Below are 19,030 nucleotides of genomic sequence, written 5' to 3'. Positions count from 1 at the left end.
GCACTTTGACCCCTGGCTTCCGTCCAAATGCTGGAGCTAGTGAAGTAATTTTTTGCTGTTGCTCAAAATGCGAGTCATCAAATTCTACCTAAAAGGTGTCATTAAAAGGCAAATGACCTCTGGGTTTCTACTTTCTTATGAAACCAAACAACTCCAGTGCAGACTAAACTGCTGTGTGCAGGGCTGGGTATCATTTGAATTCTGAATCCAACACCACTGACAATTCCCTCGAATGATTCTGATAATTTATTTTTAAATGTATTAATTACAAATGCAAGCATTACGTAAAACAGCAAGGGCAACTACATTAACAAACCATATATAAAGTCTGTTTAGTAGGGGTTGCCTGAACATATGATTGATTATGATTAACCATAAATGTTTATTACCGCAGTGCTAAATAAAATCTAAACCCATTAGAGGCTGCAACAAAGTACTAATATACCACAAACAGCACAAATGAACTTAAGTCACTTCGATAAATTTTCTCAAATATTCATCTTCTAGTGCCTCAATGGTTTTCCCAACCTTATCACTAATTACACCTTCAGGCATCTTTGCTTGTTTAGCTTAAAAAAAAAAATCTGTGAAAAGCGGTGCGGTTTGCTGCACTCGGAGGCGAGTTGATATGGATGCTCGGAATGAATTTATAAAAATTTATAACATGATTCTAAATTTAACCAGCTATAATTATATACTATATTTTTAAAAATTTTGTCACATATATTACACTGACTGTATTGTAGGTCAGGCTACACTGTGTGTTGAGATTGTGGTCATTCTATTATTTATGCCACATAATGTAAGTGCATTGTTTGATGTTCAAACAGCACCAATAAATATCTCACTGCAGTACCACTCCTGCCTCCCAGCTCTAGAGTCATTAGTAAGCTGTGCAACAAACATTACAGTCATAATTTTCCCTCATTCAGATTTTGTTCACAATATTATAAATACACCAAATTGCAAATCCAGTTTCGAGAATCAAATCGAATTATGGGCAGCGTGTATTGTTACACTCTTATCAAAACAGATTAAAGACCAATGCTTTACAATTGATAGTAATGCACCAAAATGAATTCTTGTCCAAAAGCAAAATTCAAGGCACACTTTGCCAAAACTTTGCTGTTTAACTTGCATTTTATGTTTTACAATAATAATATATTGTCAATAAGCTATCAATAAATAAAACCAGTTTACACAGTATTTGCCACAGAATTCAATGTCCTCAATGACAGAGAACAGCCGATCATCCAAGACAGTGAATTAAAATATCTTGTAGTTTTTCTGACTTTTACAGTGTCGTTTGTGAATTTTCATCTTTCCAAAGTTGAATCTACAGATGGCGTCGATGTGCTAGCAGTGACTCTCCTTTCTGCTTCTGTTGTTTTGCTACACTCTGGGTATTAAGCAAAATGTTTTAAGTGGTTTCAAACTTGTAGTGGAGAAGCACTTTGAGCTCTGTCCTAGTACTTGGTATGAACAAATCCCCTGTCTAAAATCACTCACAGAAACTGCTAAATAGCCCCCCCCCTTAAACTGTAGTCTCATTTAATCTGCTTTATTAACTTTTTTTTTCTTTTTTAGCCACAACTACATTTTTTCTTCTTCAAAACAATCATCTTCACCTGCAGCAGATCATGGTCATGTATATAAAGATGGTCATGTACAGTAGATGTGAAAACGTTTTGAGAGTGGTAAAGTTGGTTTCGTTTTCACATGCATGATTTCTTTATTCGATAGCTTTCGAATGATAATGTAAAAAATGTAAATGTAAACGTAAACATATATCAAGTCATTGTCCGCAGCCAAGACACACAGCTACCACTACATTCCCATCTGAAACTGATGAACATGTTGAATTACGCGGATTTTCTTCTGAGGTCTAAACAACCACCTACCGTTAGTGGTAATCATCGGGGCCCAAGCACGCCTTGCCTTTTTCAGTGAGTATAGATGTTTTTTAAAATTGTATCTGCAACGCAGGAACCTTTTTTACATGTCATACTTGTATAGTTGTTGAACTTATTAAAGTAAAACATTCTACAGCAATTGTAGACTTCATCTGTATTCTATGCACCAGAATGCTTAATTTCACATTTAATGTTTTCACTATATTACTAGTGTGGTTGATGTGATAATTATGAAGCATTTTGCACTTCAATGCACTTATTTATATTAGGCCCCTGAACAAAATCTACAGACCCTCCAATTGAACTGAAGCTACAAGGCTAATGTAGCTAAAAGTACATGAAGCTTATAACCCAATAAATTAGCCTAAAAAATTCCAGAACTGTTACTAGCATAAAAGAAACTTAATGCTTTGAGTTTATTTTTTTGCTTTTAGAAGTATGTGCAAAGTGTACTCCTGCTGTGTTATTCACTCAACTGGTGTAAAAATAATAATATGTCAGAAACATTTTATAGCAGTAGCATGCAGAGAATGAAAATGAAGAATCAGAATGTGCAAATTCATTTTAGTTTAATCAGATCACTTCTTTCTGGTTAATTAAAAGGCTTAAGAGAGAATACAATGCATCAAGGGCTGCTGGGAGTTACATCTGCTTTCTACATTTGAATTTTCCTTCTTAACAGTTCAACAACATTCACCTCAGTTGCAGGGCTGAAAGCTCTTCCAGCCACCCCCACACCATACATACACACAAACACAGAGATTCAGAAAGTCTCACACACTTGCTAAATTTGTAAGTTCTGAACAACAACCTGGCTGGACACTGGAATGCAAAGTTAACGAAGCGACTCACTGTACCTGCTGGCCGCCGTCGAGTCCTTCACCTTTTTCCCCTCTAGTGAAGCCAAGTGCTGCTCTAAGGCATCCAGGAGACTACTGGGGGCCTGGAGAGGGGGAGGTTCACCATTTTAGTACTGCAGACATGCGCGCACGCGCACACACACACACACACACACACACACACACACACACACACACACACACACAGCGAGCATGCAAAGTACTTTAACATCACCACAATGGGAACAAGCTACCATCGAACACAGAGAGAGAGAGAGAGGGAGAAGCAGATACTTACACAGACTGTAAACTGAAAACAGAGATAGGGAAAGATACAGAATATAAAGGTGGTAGTTTGAAAGAAGTATTTTCAGAGCATTTAAGAAAAGTAGAATGAACCTGCAGACTAAAAGCAAAATCATATTTGGACCTTGATGGATTTCTTCAGTTTTTCCTCAACATAATGTCTATCTGCCATTAGTATGGTATACGGTCGATTACAACAGACAATTTCACTGTGAGGTATTTGACCAATTTTTCAAAAATGTATGCATTATTCAGTTGTTGAAATGTAAACAGTCAATCATAAAAGAGAAAATCATAAAACCTAGGTTTTCTTTGGGTACTATTTTGCATTACAACACCCTGCATGTACCTCTCCACTATTAATGTTTCCCAAGAAGAAAAAAAAAAGAAAACACAAAACCAAAAAAAAAAACCCTTAACCTAAAACTCAGACATCATACAACATATTTAGACCCAATTAATGTAACAGATGTAGCTTTTACAGGCATTAAACACTTCGGACGTCTGGTTCCCATCAGCACCACTATGAATTATCTTCTCTAGAATGGTGCATTTAAATTTTAAATCACTCTGAATGACTTTGTTTACATCCCAAGATTTGATTATGCACATAGTTTGAAATATTGGTGAAATTTCACATGTAGAAATATGTTGATAATAGAAGCCAACGGGCAGATGCTGAAGCACCTTCCTATTAGCTTCCTAGTTTCTTCTTTCCTAAGTACGGGAAAAATCCTATCCATGTTAATCAACCATATTCTATAAATGCAGCAGACAGATTTTAAAAAAATGACAGAAGATCACTTTAAAAACTAACTCTGCTACAGCTTTCCTGGACAGTCATGCCCACCGGTCACCCAGGTTTCTCTAAATAGTGTCATCTTTCAATGTGAACGCTGGCAGCCAAACCAAATAGAGAGACGGGCCCTACTCATGTTTCCAGAGATTATTTCTCCGTCAGTGTGGAGTCTGCGCCCTGCCAGCTCTGTTCCAGCACCTGAGTGTGCTCTGTATGCTTGTTGTAAAGGTTACAGAGAATGAGTACTCAAATTTTAATTAAACAAACTTTGCAGACTCCTGAAAGCACCGAGTCTGAATCTGCTCTTACAGTAACAAAGCAGAAAAAAAAGTCTAACACCTTTATGGCTGTATGTGCAGAGCACAGAGGACAGAGAGAGAAATAGCAAGCAGCCCAAGGCATTGTCCCATCAGCAGCATGCAGGGGGTGCTGCAGGCGCTGGGCTGAGAGAAGGCCGAGCAGAGTCGTGCTGGGATGGGAGTATGGCGCTGTTTTTAAAGTGACAGTGCTGCAAAAGAAAGTAATTTCACACCATTTTTCACTTAACCCAAGTATAATCAATCAGCCAAGGCATGTTAAGTGTCTGAGTTTGCTGAACTGAAGCTACAGGGCTAATGTAGCTAAGAAGTACATGAAGCTTATAACCCAATAAATTAGCATGAATCTCATTCTTCTTTATGCGTTTTCTGTATGAAACGCTTTTCTATAAAAACAGACAAAAGCATAGACAAAGATCAGGTTTCAAGACTAGCTACTGCTACTGTTTTTAAGCTGTGTGTCCATTTTTAAAGAAAATAGCCATACATTGTCAGACACCACATTAGCAAGTCTATTTATTAATGAAAGGGAAAAGAACACGTTCACTTTTGATTTTTCTTTTTTTTGTTTGCTTGTGAGTGCAGAATCAAGGCAAATATCTAACATTACTGACAGGAAGCTGAATATCTTAGCCACATAACTGTAGTGTAACTTAGACGTATAACTTGATCGCAGCAGTATAACCGCAGTACTGTCTTCAAATGAGCATTATAAATGTAGAGAATGGGTTACTCAAATGATAGAAATGATGCCAGATGAGGCAGAGAACAAGCAAAAAGCTAGAGATAGTGAGGCAGCTAGGCTCTAGACACCTTAGCTCAGTTTGGCTTCATTTCTCTGGCATAAAGAGTAAAAAACAGGCCTCTGGCAAAAGGTTTTGTGCTGGGCAAAGATAGAATCACTTTTGTTTTCATGCTTTGGCTGACTGACGACACTTGCAGTGAGGAGAAAACTGTAAATTTGATTTTTTTTTGCTGAACCATCACTTTAAGCTCGCACCTTAAAACCACACTGTCTAGTTATGGCACTTTCAAATCTAGGTCTCAAGTTCTACGCAGTTCCTTAATTCTAAGCCTAGTGGAGAAGACTAGGAGGCAGGCTACAGCTGTGCATAGACTGGAAGAGTCTGGCCATGAACCAGCAGAGCAGGACTGTGTGCGTTTGGTTACAGAAGCGAGGGCGAGGGGAGGTTAGAGAGATCACACTGCAGTCAAAGCCCACAGGCAGCAGAACCAGGTCAGTATCACTAAGCTTAGAGCAGAGAGTGCCTAAGACTTACGGATCTTACCTGAGACAAGTCTGGAATGTCTCCTCGGTCAATGCCCACTTGCTGTGTTCAGACGAAAGAGAGAAAGAGGCAATTTTCCAAGTCAGCGGTTGGTACAGTATGAACCACTAGATATCACTGTGCACACCAGCACACTAAAAAAGCTTTTGTCAGCTGTCAGGGACCAAAAAATGTTGAAAGGCTTGGGGTAAATGCGCATGTTCTGCACATCTCTGTGTACCAGAGAGAGAATATGACCAACTACTCTCTGTATCAGAGCTAAGAGGGACAGCATTTGTTTTAGAGGATAAAAAAAAAAGAAGCATTATAACAAATGAATAATTGACAAGCTCACATGAATCTTCATATCCGGAGCTCAGACTACACAGCAGGGGTAGACAGACTCACCTCGGCAACTTTGAGGAACTCTGAGATTCTCGTCATTCGAGTGAGGAATTTCTTGTAGATGTCCAGCCCCTCTTTACATTGAGCCTTCTTCATGTCAAAGTACTTCTCTGTGCAGAGAAAAGCAGGAGGAGTTATTTACAGATTTGACCAATGAGGTATAAACACAACACAATTTAATTATTTTGGTACATTTCAGAATTGTGTTTAAAAAAAAAAAAAATACACTCAATACACAAACGTGACAGGAGGGATTATGTACAGTAGTGGAAATATACCAATACATAAATCTGTTCTATTTGATCGCCGTCTTAGACCTAGATTTTTATTTACAGCTCAAAATTATAAGTTCTCACACAGTTTTCTTTCCGTGGCTGTTGTGCCAACCCTCCAACAAAATAAGCCCCAAAAATTACTGTCCTTAAAAGAAGCCAAAAAAAGCTTAGACACCTGACTGTGGGTGAGTGCAAAGCATAGGCCCCTCCCAGTACACATTAAAGCATGTTTACACTGTACAATTTTCATCATGATAACTCACAGGCAAAATGCAATTTATGAAAAAATATTTGATTGACAGTCAAATTAAAGGTTTCATAGTGCCACATTAGTGCCACTGCGACCAAAGCCAGCCTTTAACAAAGTTCTGGCAAAGCCTTATTTTTACTTAGCGAGAACAGCTTCGCACTACGCCTCTATGCTGTGTAATAACAATACTACTACTACTACTACTACTACTACATCTTTATTATTTTCTCTTTATTTCAGGCAAAATGTCACCACTATTAAGACCCAGTCACACTGGTTTTTGCCAATGACGTGTTAACGTGAACAAAACTGCACGTCTTTGACCACAGCTACTGCACTGGCTGCACTGCCCTCTGAAGGGATGGCCCTTCATATAGCAGCACCAAACTAGCAATACACTGTTTCTGGAATCAAACATAATTTAAAAAAAATAATGTCTGAGAAGCTGATTATAGTCATAAATTCATAGATTATACCAAGTAATATCAGAGAGCTTGACAAATGATCATAGCTGACAAATGTTTACCATTAGCCTATTTCATACAATGAGGGGTGAGAGGAAACTAAGTGACGTACTACATTACTGTAATTTCTTTCCAAAGAATTATGACTACATTACTGTAGTCATACTTCTTTGGAAAGAAACCATTTCAAATCATTTTTCAATTATTTTAAAAGGAACCAAGTTTTTGCAACAGTTGGATATTACCTTGTTCCTCTTTTCACAAGGCTGAGGTTGGATTTGTATTCACCAGGTTCTTATTTAACTTTTTTGTTCCACCTTAAATGATGCAGCAGTTACCTTAATGGGGCAAAGCCACATGAATGTAACCATAGCACTGTGTAACGTGAAGTGGAAAACTTGAACAAGACGGCAAATTAGAAATTTCAGTTTAACCCTCTTTCCCTTTCTAGCTCTGTGCAAAATTCGGTTCCTAAAACAATGCTTACGGCAAACCTAAGCTAGGTGTAGCAGTGCAGCACACGTCGAAAAACGTGTTTTTGACCCGAGTTTGTGCTGCTGAGCAGCGTTGCCACTGTTTAAAGCCTGGTAATTAAATAAACGTATGCAATCAAACTCAGATTCTTTCCTGCATTAAACACGCCTCTGTAAAAATGTTCAAGCCAACTGCAGTTGCAGTGTCAACTCCAAGCACCAACTCTGAGTCATGGCTCGAGTGTCGACTCCCAGACATGGAGCTGAAGAACTTTTCTTTTCTTTTGAAATCGACCCCCCATCATGACACCAAACCTCCACAACCGGGGAAACTAATTTTAGCCATGATAATAGTATCTCCTAACGGACAGTGTCTGTGTTTACATGCGAAGATTTTTGCTAATCTGATAGAATACATTCCCATTGTAGATTAAGACTGAGGTGTTTCTATGCTCACTCTACTCAACAATCTGATGGGAAATCTCTGTTTACATGCTCACGACAAGTAATCAGATCCAAAATGACGAGCATGCACGGAGAATCACTTAGTGTAGTTACCATGACAACGAGCATCGCGTGAGGTCGAGTCAGAGTGAGACAAGTTTTCAGGTGGTGCACTTGTGTTTCTAATTGCTTTAAAATTATGTCAGAAAAACAAACTTTACATGTATTAAGGAAGCCGGACGTCCATCCCACCACCGTCTTTTAAAGCTGAGCATAAACCATCTCCTCTGCTCCCGCCATGTTGAACATTATAAACTTTGGCTATGACGTGTCACACATGATCAGAGCGCACTTACACGTTCCGATTGGGAACATAATCAGATAAAAGCATTTACACGGCTATTATTTTTCTATTTAATGGATTATTTACACGATTACCCATCTCGTTCAATCAGGTAGAAACTGTAATCCGAATAACCTCAATTGGACTAGTCTATTCCGACTGAGGTGTTCACATGGACATATTCCATTCTGAGTGAGCTATTATTAACAGATTATTAGGCTGCATGTAAACGTGGCTAGTGTATCATGCAGTCTTCCTTTCATGATACACTGGCAGTGAGGAGACTGTATTATCTTTTCTTTCGTCGTTTGTTTTCACACTTGCGGCTGACAAGTTAGCCAGGCTGCTAAATGTGATTTTAGCTCCCTGGCTAACCACAGCTGCACACCCCGCTGCAGCCAACCATACCAGTTATCTACAATTTTTGCTACAGCAAAGTGTGCAGCATTATACTCTTGTGAGTGTATAATCTTGTTCACTTTTGTGTTGTTGCTGTTCATGGTTAGCGAGTTAGCTAGCTTGCTAATCATCTTAGCATGTAGGATGTTTTTCCAACCCTCATGTTCTGGTCCAGCCTCAGTCAAGACCATTTTATGAGAAGATGCAAACTGCAAATTCCTACCATGACTTTGCCTTTATGCTGAAAGCTTCTTTTATTTTGTGGTCCTACTTTTTAGTAGAAAACAGAAGACACAAGCAGAATATTGTCATTTTCTTGTGTCTATCGCCAGAATATATACTGTATGGTCTGATCTGCAGCATAATGGAAGTTGCAGTCTGCCACAAAATTTGGTCAAAATTTTATTTGAAATCATCTCATGCAGTGTAACAAGATAAACATTAAAAATTGCTGTTATCGTACAGTACGCGGCAGGTTTTGGCCTGACAGGATACATTCAGATGTCTTGTTTTGATCACTGACAATGGTTTCCATAGAAGACAAAGGCAAAAAAGGGACTGAGAGGTGTATCTACGAAACAGGATATATTATGAATATACATAATGATACTGTATTAAAAGTGTTACAAACTTGTACTTGCACCTTTGGTAAACTGCATTTCCTAGTTCAACTTCAGAGTGTTTACAGAGCAGTTTCAAAGATTTCACAAGACCCAGTTATTTCTGGTATTTGTCATTAGGACATGATCCAAAGCATGTCTCACCAGTCTGCCATTCTGCACAAACTTTCACATTCGTTTACGACAATACCACTCTCCAACTCACGTCAGCCGCTCGCTTGGCCAACATAAACATGCTCTAATATGCCTATCAAACACAAAGCTGTTAACAACAAATTCTCAAGATACTTTCTCCTCATGAAATTTCACAGCTTTCATCCTAAAACTTTCTTTTTTAAGTGCCCCTACCTGCCTCACACCAAATTACCAGCTCAGCCAAAACTCCATAAAGGGATACGTAACTGCATTCAGCTTACTTAAATAACCCACAGTTATGACTGTTATTATGTGAATGACCATCGAGAGAGGTATAATTATGGGTGGTTGTTGTAAAGCAGAGCAGTAGGGCTCATAAAGCAGGGAGATGGCCCAAAGTACACTCCACTGACTGGGCTACATCAGGACAAGTTCAAAACTTTCTTTACCAGGAAACAATGGGGGCAGGCAAACAGCAAAAAGTCAACAGGCAGCAGGAGCCAGCACAGCACAAAAATGTTTCTTTAGCGGAAAGGCAGCTCACCGAGAAGGTTGATGATCCCTTCGTTGTAGGCAGCAAACAGCCGGATGGCATCTTTAAACAAGAGCATGAAGGCGGCATTGATGACCCCGTTCGTAAGTTCATTGGCATTTACCTGTTGAGAGAAAAAAAATAATATATCAGATTAACAAACAGTTAACCCTGTAATGCGGAAGCAAAACCTATTTCTGCTTTTAAAGACACTTTTCTCCTTTAATAATGTGGTTTGTCAAAGTTGTTGCTGCATTATTCTGAGACGTGAAGAACACAATCTAACCAAGTTGAAAATTCATAGAGCTTCTTATGTTTTATTTACTTATTTTATTTATTTATTTTTTTAAAAACGCAGCATTTCCACAACGAAAGAATACACAAAGAAAGCTCCAAATCCACATGCTGATACCTTTTACTTTGACGAATGTGGTCATTAATACGGCTCAACTCTACTCTAAAGGCAGATTTTAATGAGCTAAAGAGGATAAAGGCAAAGTCTCTTAATGTATCGTCAACAGTCTGTTAGGTAACATGGGGCTAAAACAAATATCCACTTTCCAACAGATAAAGTAAAGACACAAATCAAAATAATCATCCATCAGTAGATGGTTAAATAATGAGATGCATGCCTTCTGAAGGTCAAACTCACATTAAAGTCGAGAAGAGAGTCCATCTGATTCTGGACAATGGGGAGGGTTTTCAGCAGCTTCTCTGTGTTCATGGTTCTCATCACACCATCTGCCCTGGAGTGAATAAATGCACAATATTCGACATCACAAGACCATCAGACTAGTATCGACATACATCTTAGGATTTTAGAGGACTGCTATAAATAAATGTTGGCTCTTGTGATCAAGGTAAAGCATACGCATGGTGGCAACCTTAAGCTGTCCAGCACTCCAAAACAAGACCAAATGCTAACAGTACTAATTAGCAACAGTCTGGGAACTGTTAACCGTTCTCTTCTTACTATTACAAACTAACCGTTATGGACCCTCTGTCCAATTCTTTGTTGCAAAAGAGGTTTAGAAATTACACCCAGCTACCTGCTGCAAGCACTAGACAGGCTACAGCTATGGTGTAAAGCAGGGGTCGCAACCCAAATGTTAAGAAGAGCCATTCTGACCTTTCAACAAAAATCAAACCACCTTGGGAGCCACATTTTTTGCCCATTTTACCATCTTGGCTGTAAATATGTCTCAGTATGTGCTAATTTATTTATATAGGATAAAAATATAATATATACGAAAACGCAGATTTACTCTGCTCTGCTTTTAGCTTTAGCTCAGCTAGCAGAATTTCTCGCACCTCCAGCAGGAAACTTTCCATAAAAATAGAATAGTTTCTTGTAAAATGTCTCTCAATATTCGACTCTTTACGAGGTTGAAGTCGCTTCTCATTTGCCAGCTTTTTTACGAATTTTCCAGTTACACCATAAATGGTGCCTGAGGCTCCAGAATGCAACTGATGCACCATTTAAGGTGGAACAGGACAACTGAAGCTGGAGAACGAGAAACTGACTTCAGCTTCTCAACTTTTTAGTGTTTGACAGTTTCTTGTTGCAGGTTAAAAGTAGTTCATTCGTCTCCAAATTATTGACGTTCATCTTAAATCTTTCTCTTTGCCTTTTTCATTAGCAACTAGCTAGGCCAGATTCTCATCTGCATTGCTATGGTGACCAGCAGTCCGCGCACCAACCTTTACGGTTAAAGGTCGGTGAATTAGCAGTCATACGTTAACGCCAGCGCTTGTTAAAACGGTGTTAGAACGGACTATCAGCAAAGTTTTATTTTTCTACAAAGGAGGATTATTTTATGTTTATCTACATATCTAGTTCTGCTGCGGAGCCGCAACAGGGCAGTAAAAAAGCTGCATGTTGCCGACCCCTGGTGTAAAGGAAAATACACTTACCCTCTTTTCACTTTAGTGAAATCAAAAGCCACCTGTCTGTAAGACACAGCTTTCTCATTCAGATAGCGGCTATATCTTCGGATAAAAGTGGACATATCGTAGCCTGGAAAAGAAGAACTGCAATGTTTAGAAATATCTCTTGAAAATCTTTGAAAACAAAATTACACAAAACATATTAGAATCTCCAATAATACAAGCAGAGTGGAAAAATTCCAATGATATTTAGATCCATTTACAGTATTTATAAATATTACATCCTTCTAACGAGCTATATGGTCTTATATTTCAAGAGGATGGCCATTAGTCTATTGCTAGTACTCTTTGTAAAAGAACAGTGCGACCATACATGCTAATGTTGCCATCATTGGCTCAACTTCTCAGAATATGACCACAGTTTATGCCTTTTACATAGCACCAAATTAGATTAACTGTACTGATGAGACCCAAGCTTGTATCAAGTGTTCTTACGCAGACATCTGAAAAATATGGGCCACTAAGAGGCATGTACTTTTCATACACATCACTTGTTCCCAATCACTGTTATGAACATTATTGACCAAACCATTCATTTAATACGTATCTAAAAAGTCCACTATATATTAAGTCTGTAGAGAAGCGGTCTCAAATTCAAATTACGCGGGGGCTAATTACCACCAGCCAGGTGGAGTTTTCCAAAAGGGGACCTGGATGAAACTATGCAGGTGACCCATATACCCTGTATAATAATAATAATAATAATAATAATAATAATAATAATAATAATAATAATATCTTTATACAAGACACTTGCACCACCGGGAGGCAAACTGCTCTACATATTTCCACCCTGTATGAGTGCTGGCTGCCAGGCAGCTTGTTAACTTGGGAAAGTCTTGGGTAAATAAATCCAGGAGTGCTTTATTTAAGCTGAAATTCAGCCATGCTGCTAAACATGCCCCTCAGGGAAGCGTGAAGAAGACAGAAAGAGCAAAAAAGAAAGGGAGGTAAGGAGAGAGGGAGGGAGAGAGAGAGAGTGCACGAAAGCTTTGACAGCTGCCACTGGTCCCTCTGGTCCTGTCCTATCACACATTGACCTCTGGCCAAGCTGTCACAGCACGGCATGCAGTAAAAGCTACGGACCCTGCAGGCCTGCAAGGCTGATTTACAGGGGAAACCAAACAGAGCTTTACTTCTACTACACTGTGATTTGACATACTGACATTCTAACACTGATAATGAGCTTGAAAGCACCTACCTTGTAAGCCACTTTTGTCCAAAAAATTACTGAGGTTGAATAATGTGTTCCTGGAAGCCAAATACTGAATAAATCGCTGTAAACATAAAGGGGAAGAAAATTAGTTTTTCCATTTTCCTCCTCTGAGGCCACTCAGATGTTGTCAAATAGTAACTGTATTAGAACTGAAGTGAGATAAGAAGTGGACTACAGCCTTCTTCTTATGACGGTGACAGCCCGTTTACATTGGATTCACTAACACGAACAGTTGAGATAACATTTTAAAAATGGGTGCTTAAATGTAATAGCACTGCAATTCTGAATAAGCCTGTGGAAATAAATAAGAGAGACTATAGCAAACAGAAATAAACAGAACTGTTCATAGAGAGAATGTTATTTTCAAACCTGATATCCAAAACAGCTGATTCATAACAGATTAAAAGTATGGACAACAGGTCTCTTGGCAGAAAATTTAAAAACTTGTCCTCAAGGTTAAAGTGAAAGTGAAAAAGTCTGCAAATAATTGAATGTACACAATTTTCTCTTTACTTCAAACATAGTCACTCAGTCAGTATACACTTGTGTGCATGGGGAACAAAAAAAAAAAACAAAAAAACACAACAATACAAATCAGTTTACATCATCTACATTTTACAATCATTTTATCATGATTATAGTCGTGCATCCTTGAGAACAACATGGAGTGCCTTCAATCACCTTAACTGTAGTAAAACACTTCATCGCAATCTTGTCTGGCTCACTGCTGTTATAAAACACTAAAGTGCAATAAATAATAATAATAATAATAATAATCATCATATAAATACTCCACCAAGCCATACAGCTCATTACGAACTGTTACATGTAATAAAAAGCACAATGGTTTTCAATAATGTGGCTCATTAATACAAAACTTAATTGATTTATGTATTGGGGATGCACTAATTTGGAAACTGCAGGCCGACGCTGACATCCAACATTTTTCACGAAATTGTCTGCCGTTGTCGACCCAGACACATAAATATCCATAAAATATAGAACTCAGTATTACATCTATCTGGATTGGCATTAGAGAAAGATGTAACAAACTAGAAAGCGGGAAGTGAGCGAGGAACTCTTTCATTTGAAACAAGTCTGAAACAACCCTGGCTGAGCCACTCAGCTAAAGGGGATAACGTTACAGTGGTTTACATTGTTTATACGTTGCATTATCTGTGCTTATTTGTGGCATGCTAGTACAATTGTAATGACAAAACAAATACCAGAGGAAGAACTTCAACCAGTATACCAAATGAACTGGTATGCTAATGAACTGGCCAATAAACTGGAGCTAATACTGTTTCTACCTTTGTGATGTTGGCTTATTTAAAAATCATCGCAAAGTTTTGTCAAAACACAGACATGCAAGAGGAAATGTACATTTAAATTTTCCACTGAAGTACAGATCTGTACGTGTTTAACTGACCTCATTGCCATAGACCATGAGGTGGTGTGTGGTGATGAGGGATTTGAACACTACCACCCAGCTAGTGTTGGTGGTGCGCTCGAATAGTGTGTCTGCCAGCTGAGGGATGTTCACATTCATCTCATTTGTGCACTGGATCAGATCTGAAGAGAGAGATGGACAGACAGGCAGAGAAACAGATTATAGGTTAGCATCTCGAAGACAGTCTGTATACGTGTGCAAGTGTTCACAGCAATATCACAATGACAAACATTCCCAATCTCGAGAGGCCAGTAATGTTTATTGGTGCTAAAGTATGAGCTCACTGAAACTGATTCATAGCCAAACTTTCAGCCAAACTTTGGCTCGAGCCTCCGTTCTTTTCTTCAAGTCTATATTTATGGGAGGAATTGGCTAAAAGTAACTCAGGAGGGACTTTCAAAAAGCCCCAGCAGTTATTACTTCTGCAATGACGTCTACGGTCAGTAGAGTTTTACCAAATAGAGTGAACAGTGACAAGCTGCTGACAGCAAGGGCAAAGAAGGAGGAGGCAAATACTTCCTTGTCACATTCTTGTGGATGTTTGATTCACTAGAAGAAATGAAACCTCATAAATTAAGTCCACTCAGTCTAAATGGACCTGCAAAAACAGCCTGTTAGAAATAACTATGAGCACATTTAGGCTATGTTCACATTACCAGGTTGAAGTGGCACAAATCTGATTTTCTGCCCGAATGTGACTTAGATCTGATGTTTTCAGGGCTGTGTGAACATGCAAATCTGATCTTTTCAAATCCAACCTAAGCCACTTTCATATGTGGTCCTAGATCGAATACGTATCCGATTTGTGGCTGTGTGATCTTAATGTGACGCTCAGATCCGAATTCATGTGCTTGTTTTCCACCACGCATGTGCCATCATTCAGCGTTACCATGGCAGCAGCGCTGAACAGAAGTTAAACCCTGTAAACGGTGGAAAAGCAACATCTCACCATTTTCACCTTCGTCTCGCTCTAATAATGAAGCTGAGAGCTGATCAGAGTTAATTATCTTCACAGCGAAGCTCGTTTTGCTCATTAGTTTGTGCTGATGAACGTGATTCATTCACGTGACGTTACTGAGTAGGATGTGCGCATGCGGGTCATTTCAGGACGCCGGTTGGTTCACATTAATGACAGATTTGGATCACTTACCTAAACGAGTGTGAACCATCCTGTCAGAGAGATCAGATTTGAGCAAAAAACTGGATTTGAGCAATGAGGCTTGTAATGTGAACGTACGCTTACATGCAACCTCCCACTGCACAAAATTGCAGCCTGCCTATTCACAGTGAAGTGATAAGGAGTGTTGCTCTGGCAAATTTCAGCTTTTTGAACACAATGCAAAGCAGTCAGAACAGAGGTTATTTAAACATCAGTCTAAAAGATTTAATTTTGATTCTACATTTTAATTATAGTCATACATGGACCAGATGTTCTGTTTTTCAATAGAGCAGCAATGACAGCATATTTTGCTCAACACAAACATGCAACTGTTGCACAAGGGATAAAGAGAAGTTTGAAAAATGGTAAAACCAATGTAATTAGACTAGCCCAGTCTATTACATAATCGCCCAATCGTAATCAAATCAAATTAATCACAACTGTATTCCACAGTTGTTAGCTTTCACGTCAAAGGTTTAAATCACGAACAGAATTTGCTGTGTTGAGGCAAACGCATTTCAATAAAAGTGAGTGACTTTTTTTAAAGCTTGAGCCATTTCTGTCTTCAGTTGGAAACGACTACACAAACAGCTAGGAAGCAAGATTTGGCTACTTTATGCTTGTAATTTAACAGCTGTTCATACAGTGAACAACAAAAAGACCATTTAATTTTAAAAATCAATTATTTATAGGGCACCTAATCTAAACCTGCATCACAGTAACAGGTAAACAGAAAAAATGTTGAATATGGGCCCTTATGGATGATTTTAGAGTGATCTCTAGAGTATGTCTTCCACAGGTGCTCAGGACCTATTGAAATCTTCAATATAGTGTAAGCATTCAGGCAGAGGTCCTCTACGTGAGTCTATGAGAGAGAAAGAGAAAGAGAGAACGACAGAGGCAGAGAGCCTATTTGGCTCAGCTCCATAGCCATCTGGAGAGAGAGTGAGAGAGCGATGAAACAAGCGAGAGGGATGGCGAAGGAGAGAGCGCATGTGCGACTGCAGCATTATGACTTTCTTCAATCAGTTCATGATTCCATTCATAAGTTCAGCATAAAGCATTTCAAAATAAGAGTGCTGAGCAAAGAACAGCGTCTCCCTTCTACTCTGCTCATTACGCTGCTATCAAGACGACAGCATTTTACAGGTGTAACTGCTGATCTGATCAGACAGATGTTTAATGGTTCACATGTGGTAGGAGTGGGCAGAACAACAATCGGATATCGTTATCACTAGGGTTGTAGTACTTAGTCTCGAGACCAGTCTGAAGACCCTAAATTAACCGTCTCAGTCTTGTCTTGTGGTCCTGATATCACTGTGACTTGGTCTCGTCTCCATCTCAGGGTAACAAGGACTCGGAAATTGTTATGGAGACCAGCCAATCGCGATCCTCCACCTGCGGTAACTGGAAACGGAAACTTCTATCTTTGCTGAACAACAGCAGAATGAAATGGTTCTTTCTAAATAAAACAGTTCTTTCTTTAAACTACATGTTCTTTCTTTTGCTGCTGGTGAAGGATCTAATTGATCCTCTCCATGATGGTTGTTTGGTTTTTATTCAGTTGACTTTAAGTGGTGACTGAAGTTTTAGACGAAAACAGAGAATAACCTCACTATCATGGGCTTCTCAATGTCACAACACAAATGTGGACCAAAAGGACGACAATGATGACAAAGGCTATTATTATAGGACATTATATTTTTACAAAATGTTTTATAAAATCTATTATTTATTAAAATATCTTGAATGATTAACTACAAACAAATTTTACAATGAACTACAATCAAATTTCAGTTCTTCCCAATTTCTTCTTTATATTTTTATAATCTGAAAAACAATCAAGGCTAGAGGTGAGGGAACCAGCCCTGTGACAAGAAGGTCACCAGTTCGATCCCATGAGGCGACAGTATGTGACTGAAGTGCTCTTGAGCAAGGCACCTAACCCCCGACTGCTCCCCAGGCGCTGTGGATAGGGCTGCCCACCGTTCCAGGCAAGTGTGCTCACTGCCCCCTAGTATGTATGTTCACTAGTGTGTATGTGGTGTTTCACTGCATGGATGGGTTAAATGCTTTAACTTTGGGTTAAAAGTGGGACTAATAAGGGTCACTTGACTCACCCCGGTCTCTTTCTTGACCCAGACTTAACTGCTACAAAGTTTTGGGCCCTGTTCAACTACGTATTTATTTATTTTTTAACTTATTCTTGCTCATTTAAAATAAATAAATAAATAAATAAATAAATAAATAACATGCTGGGGGGGCAGTAGGACAGTATTTTATACCATGATAAATTACATCACAATATGAGACAACATGCCTTTCTAAGCACACTGTTGAAATCCTTATTGACAAACCGCATATTTCATTGAAAAAAAAAATAATAAGCATAATGTTTTTTTTTTGTTTTTTTTTTATTTGGTGCAGCAGAGAATGAGAAATGCTGAACAAAAAGCACTGTTTTATAAGTGTGGCTCTTGGTTTTTAAGTTAAACCTTAGAAAAATAAAATTGTGATATTGTAAAAATGTTAAGCCATATTACTAATCCCTACATTGTGCCTGTAACTTTTGACATCATTTTTAAATGTAGCAGTACTGTATGGATATGTATAATGGAGTTTAATGGCATTTGCTTTAACTTAAGATTTTGATACGTATCATGCATCATAATGTCTTCAGCATGAAAATGTCTTCACGTACTGTAATGTATTTTTGCCGTATTGCCCACCCTGAACATGATAGACACTACAGATTATGCTTTTCGAGGCTTTTAATTCTTGATAGTAAACCCAAGAAGCCTTTTCCCACCAAACAGCAACTATTTTAGGGATTTTTTTTACAAACTGGCTGAGAGTAAAAACCAAAAGCAGAAAAACACTAATTACAGCGCAGCTATGAAGGCCTAGTGGTGATGGTTTGTTCAGTTTCCTTTGAAGTGGGAACGCAGTATGTTTGTGTTTGAGATGGGAGTATACGGGTGGTCCATGAAGCACCTTTTCCTTCATGGGCCGCATTCTCTATTTAAACCTGCACAAAGCACCAGCCACATGACAACAAAAAGCCTTTGAGAGCCAACAGAACTCTCCTGCATGAAGGGAGGGGACAGAATACAAGCACCAACAGAATTTACTATACATCAAAGCACACTGTCAAGAGAACCTAAAACAGAGCGAGAACACACACAGCTAGAGGGAGAGATGTCAATCAATCCACTGTGTTCACACCATGGAATGAAATTTTACTTGTATCCAAAAACATATTCAGTCAAATATGTACATATTTATGTCATCTCGGATTGCAATCCTGGGAACATAGACCACTGAATGATTCATGTTACAGAAAGTATATGTCTTACTAACTCATCATAACTCACCAGATACAGCAGCAAATGCTACTGGTTTGTTAGCACACACAAAAAACAGACTGCTTTTTCAGTGTCTTAGCAAAACCTGATACCTGCAAAATGGTAAAATGT

The 19,030-nt window shown here is 38.7% G+C and overlaps 1 protein-coding gene across 28 annotated transcripts in view; it reads right to left on the bottom strand.

The window, feature by feature from the left end:
• The window catches only part of picalma (phosphatidylinositol binding clathrin assembly protein a), a 69,672-nt gene that overhangs the window by 28,383 nt on the left and 22,259 nt on the right, over window positions 1-19,030 (bottom strand). For all 28 annotated transcript variants that reach the window (XM_036595004.1, XM_036595000.1, XM_036594999.1 and 25 more), the window contains 8 exons: window positions 14,375-14,517; window positions 12,931-13,006; window positions 11,697-11,799; window positions 10,435-10,528; window positions 9,795-9,906; window positions 5,851-5,957; window positions 5,464-5,505; window positions 2,771-2,856 (listed from right to left, as the gene is read on the bottom strand). In XM_036595004.1, coding sequence (XP_036450897.1) covers window positions 2,771-2,856; window positions 5,464-5,505; window positions 5,851-5,957; window positions 9,795-9,906; window positions 10,435-10,528; window positions 11,697-11,799; window positions 12,931-13,006; window positions 14,375-14,517 — 763 coding nt within the window. The remainder of the gene's footprint in view (window positions 1-2,770; window positions 2,857-5,463; window positions 5,506-5,850; window positions 5,958-9,794; window positions 9,907-10,434; window positions 10,529-11,696; window positions 11,800-12,930; window positions 13,007-14,374; window positions 14,518-19,030) is intronic.

The sequence above is a fragment of the Colossoma macropomum genome, unplaced genomic scaffold, assembly GCF_904425465.1.
Source record: "Colossoma macropomum unplaced genomic scaffold, Colossoma_macropomum, whole genome shotgun sequence".
In the NCBI taxonomy this organism is placed as follows: domain Eukaryota; kingdom Metazoa; phylum Chordata; class Actinopteri; order Characiformes; family Serrasalmidae; genus Colossoma; species Colossoma macropomum.
The sequence above is the reverse complement of the archived record's forward strand: the minus strand, read 5'-3'. Positions and strand labels throughout refer to the sequence as shown.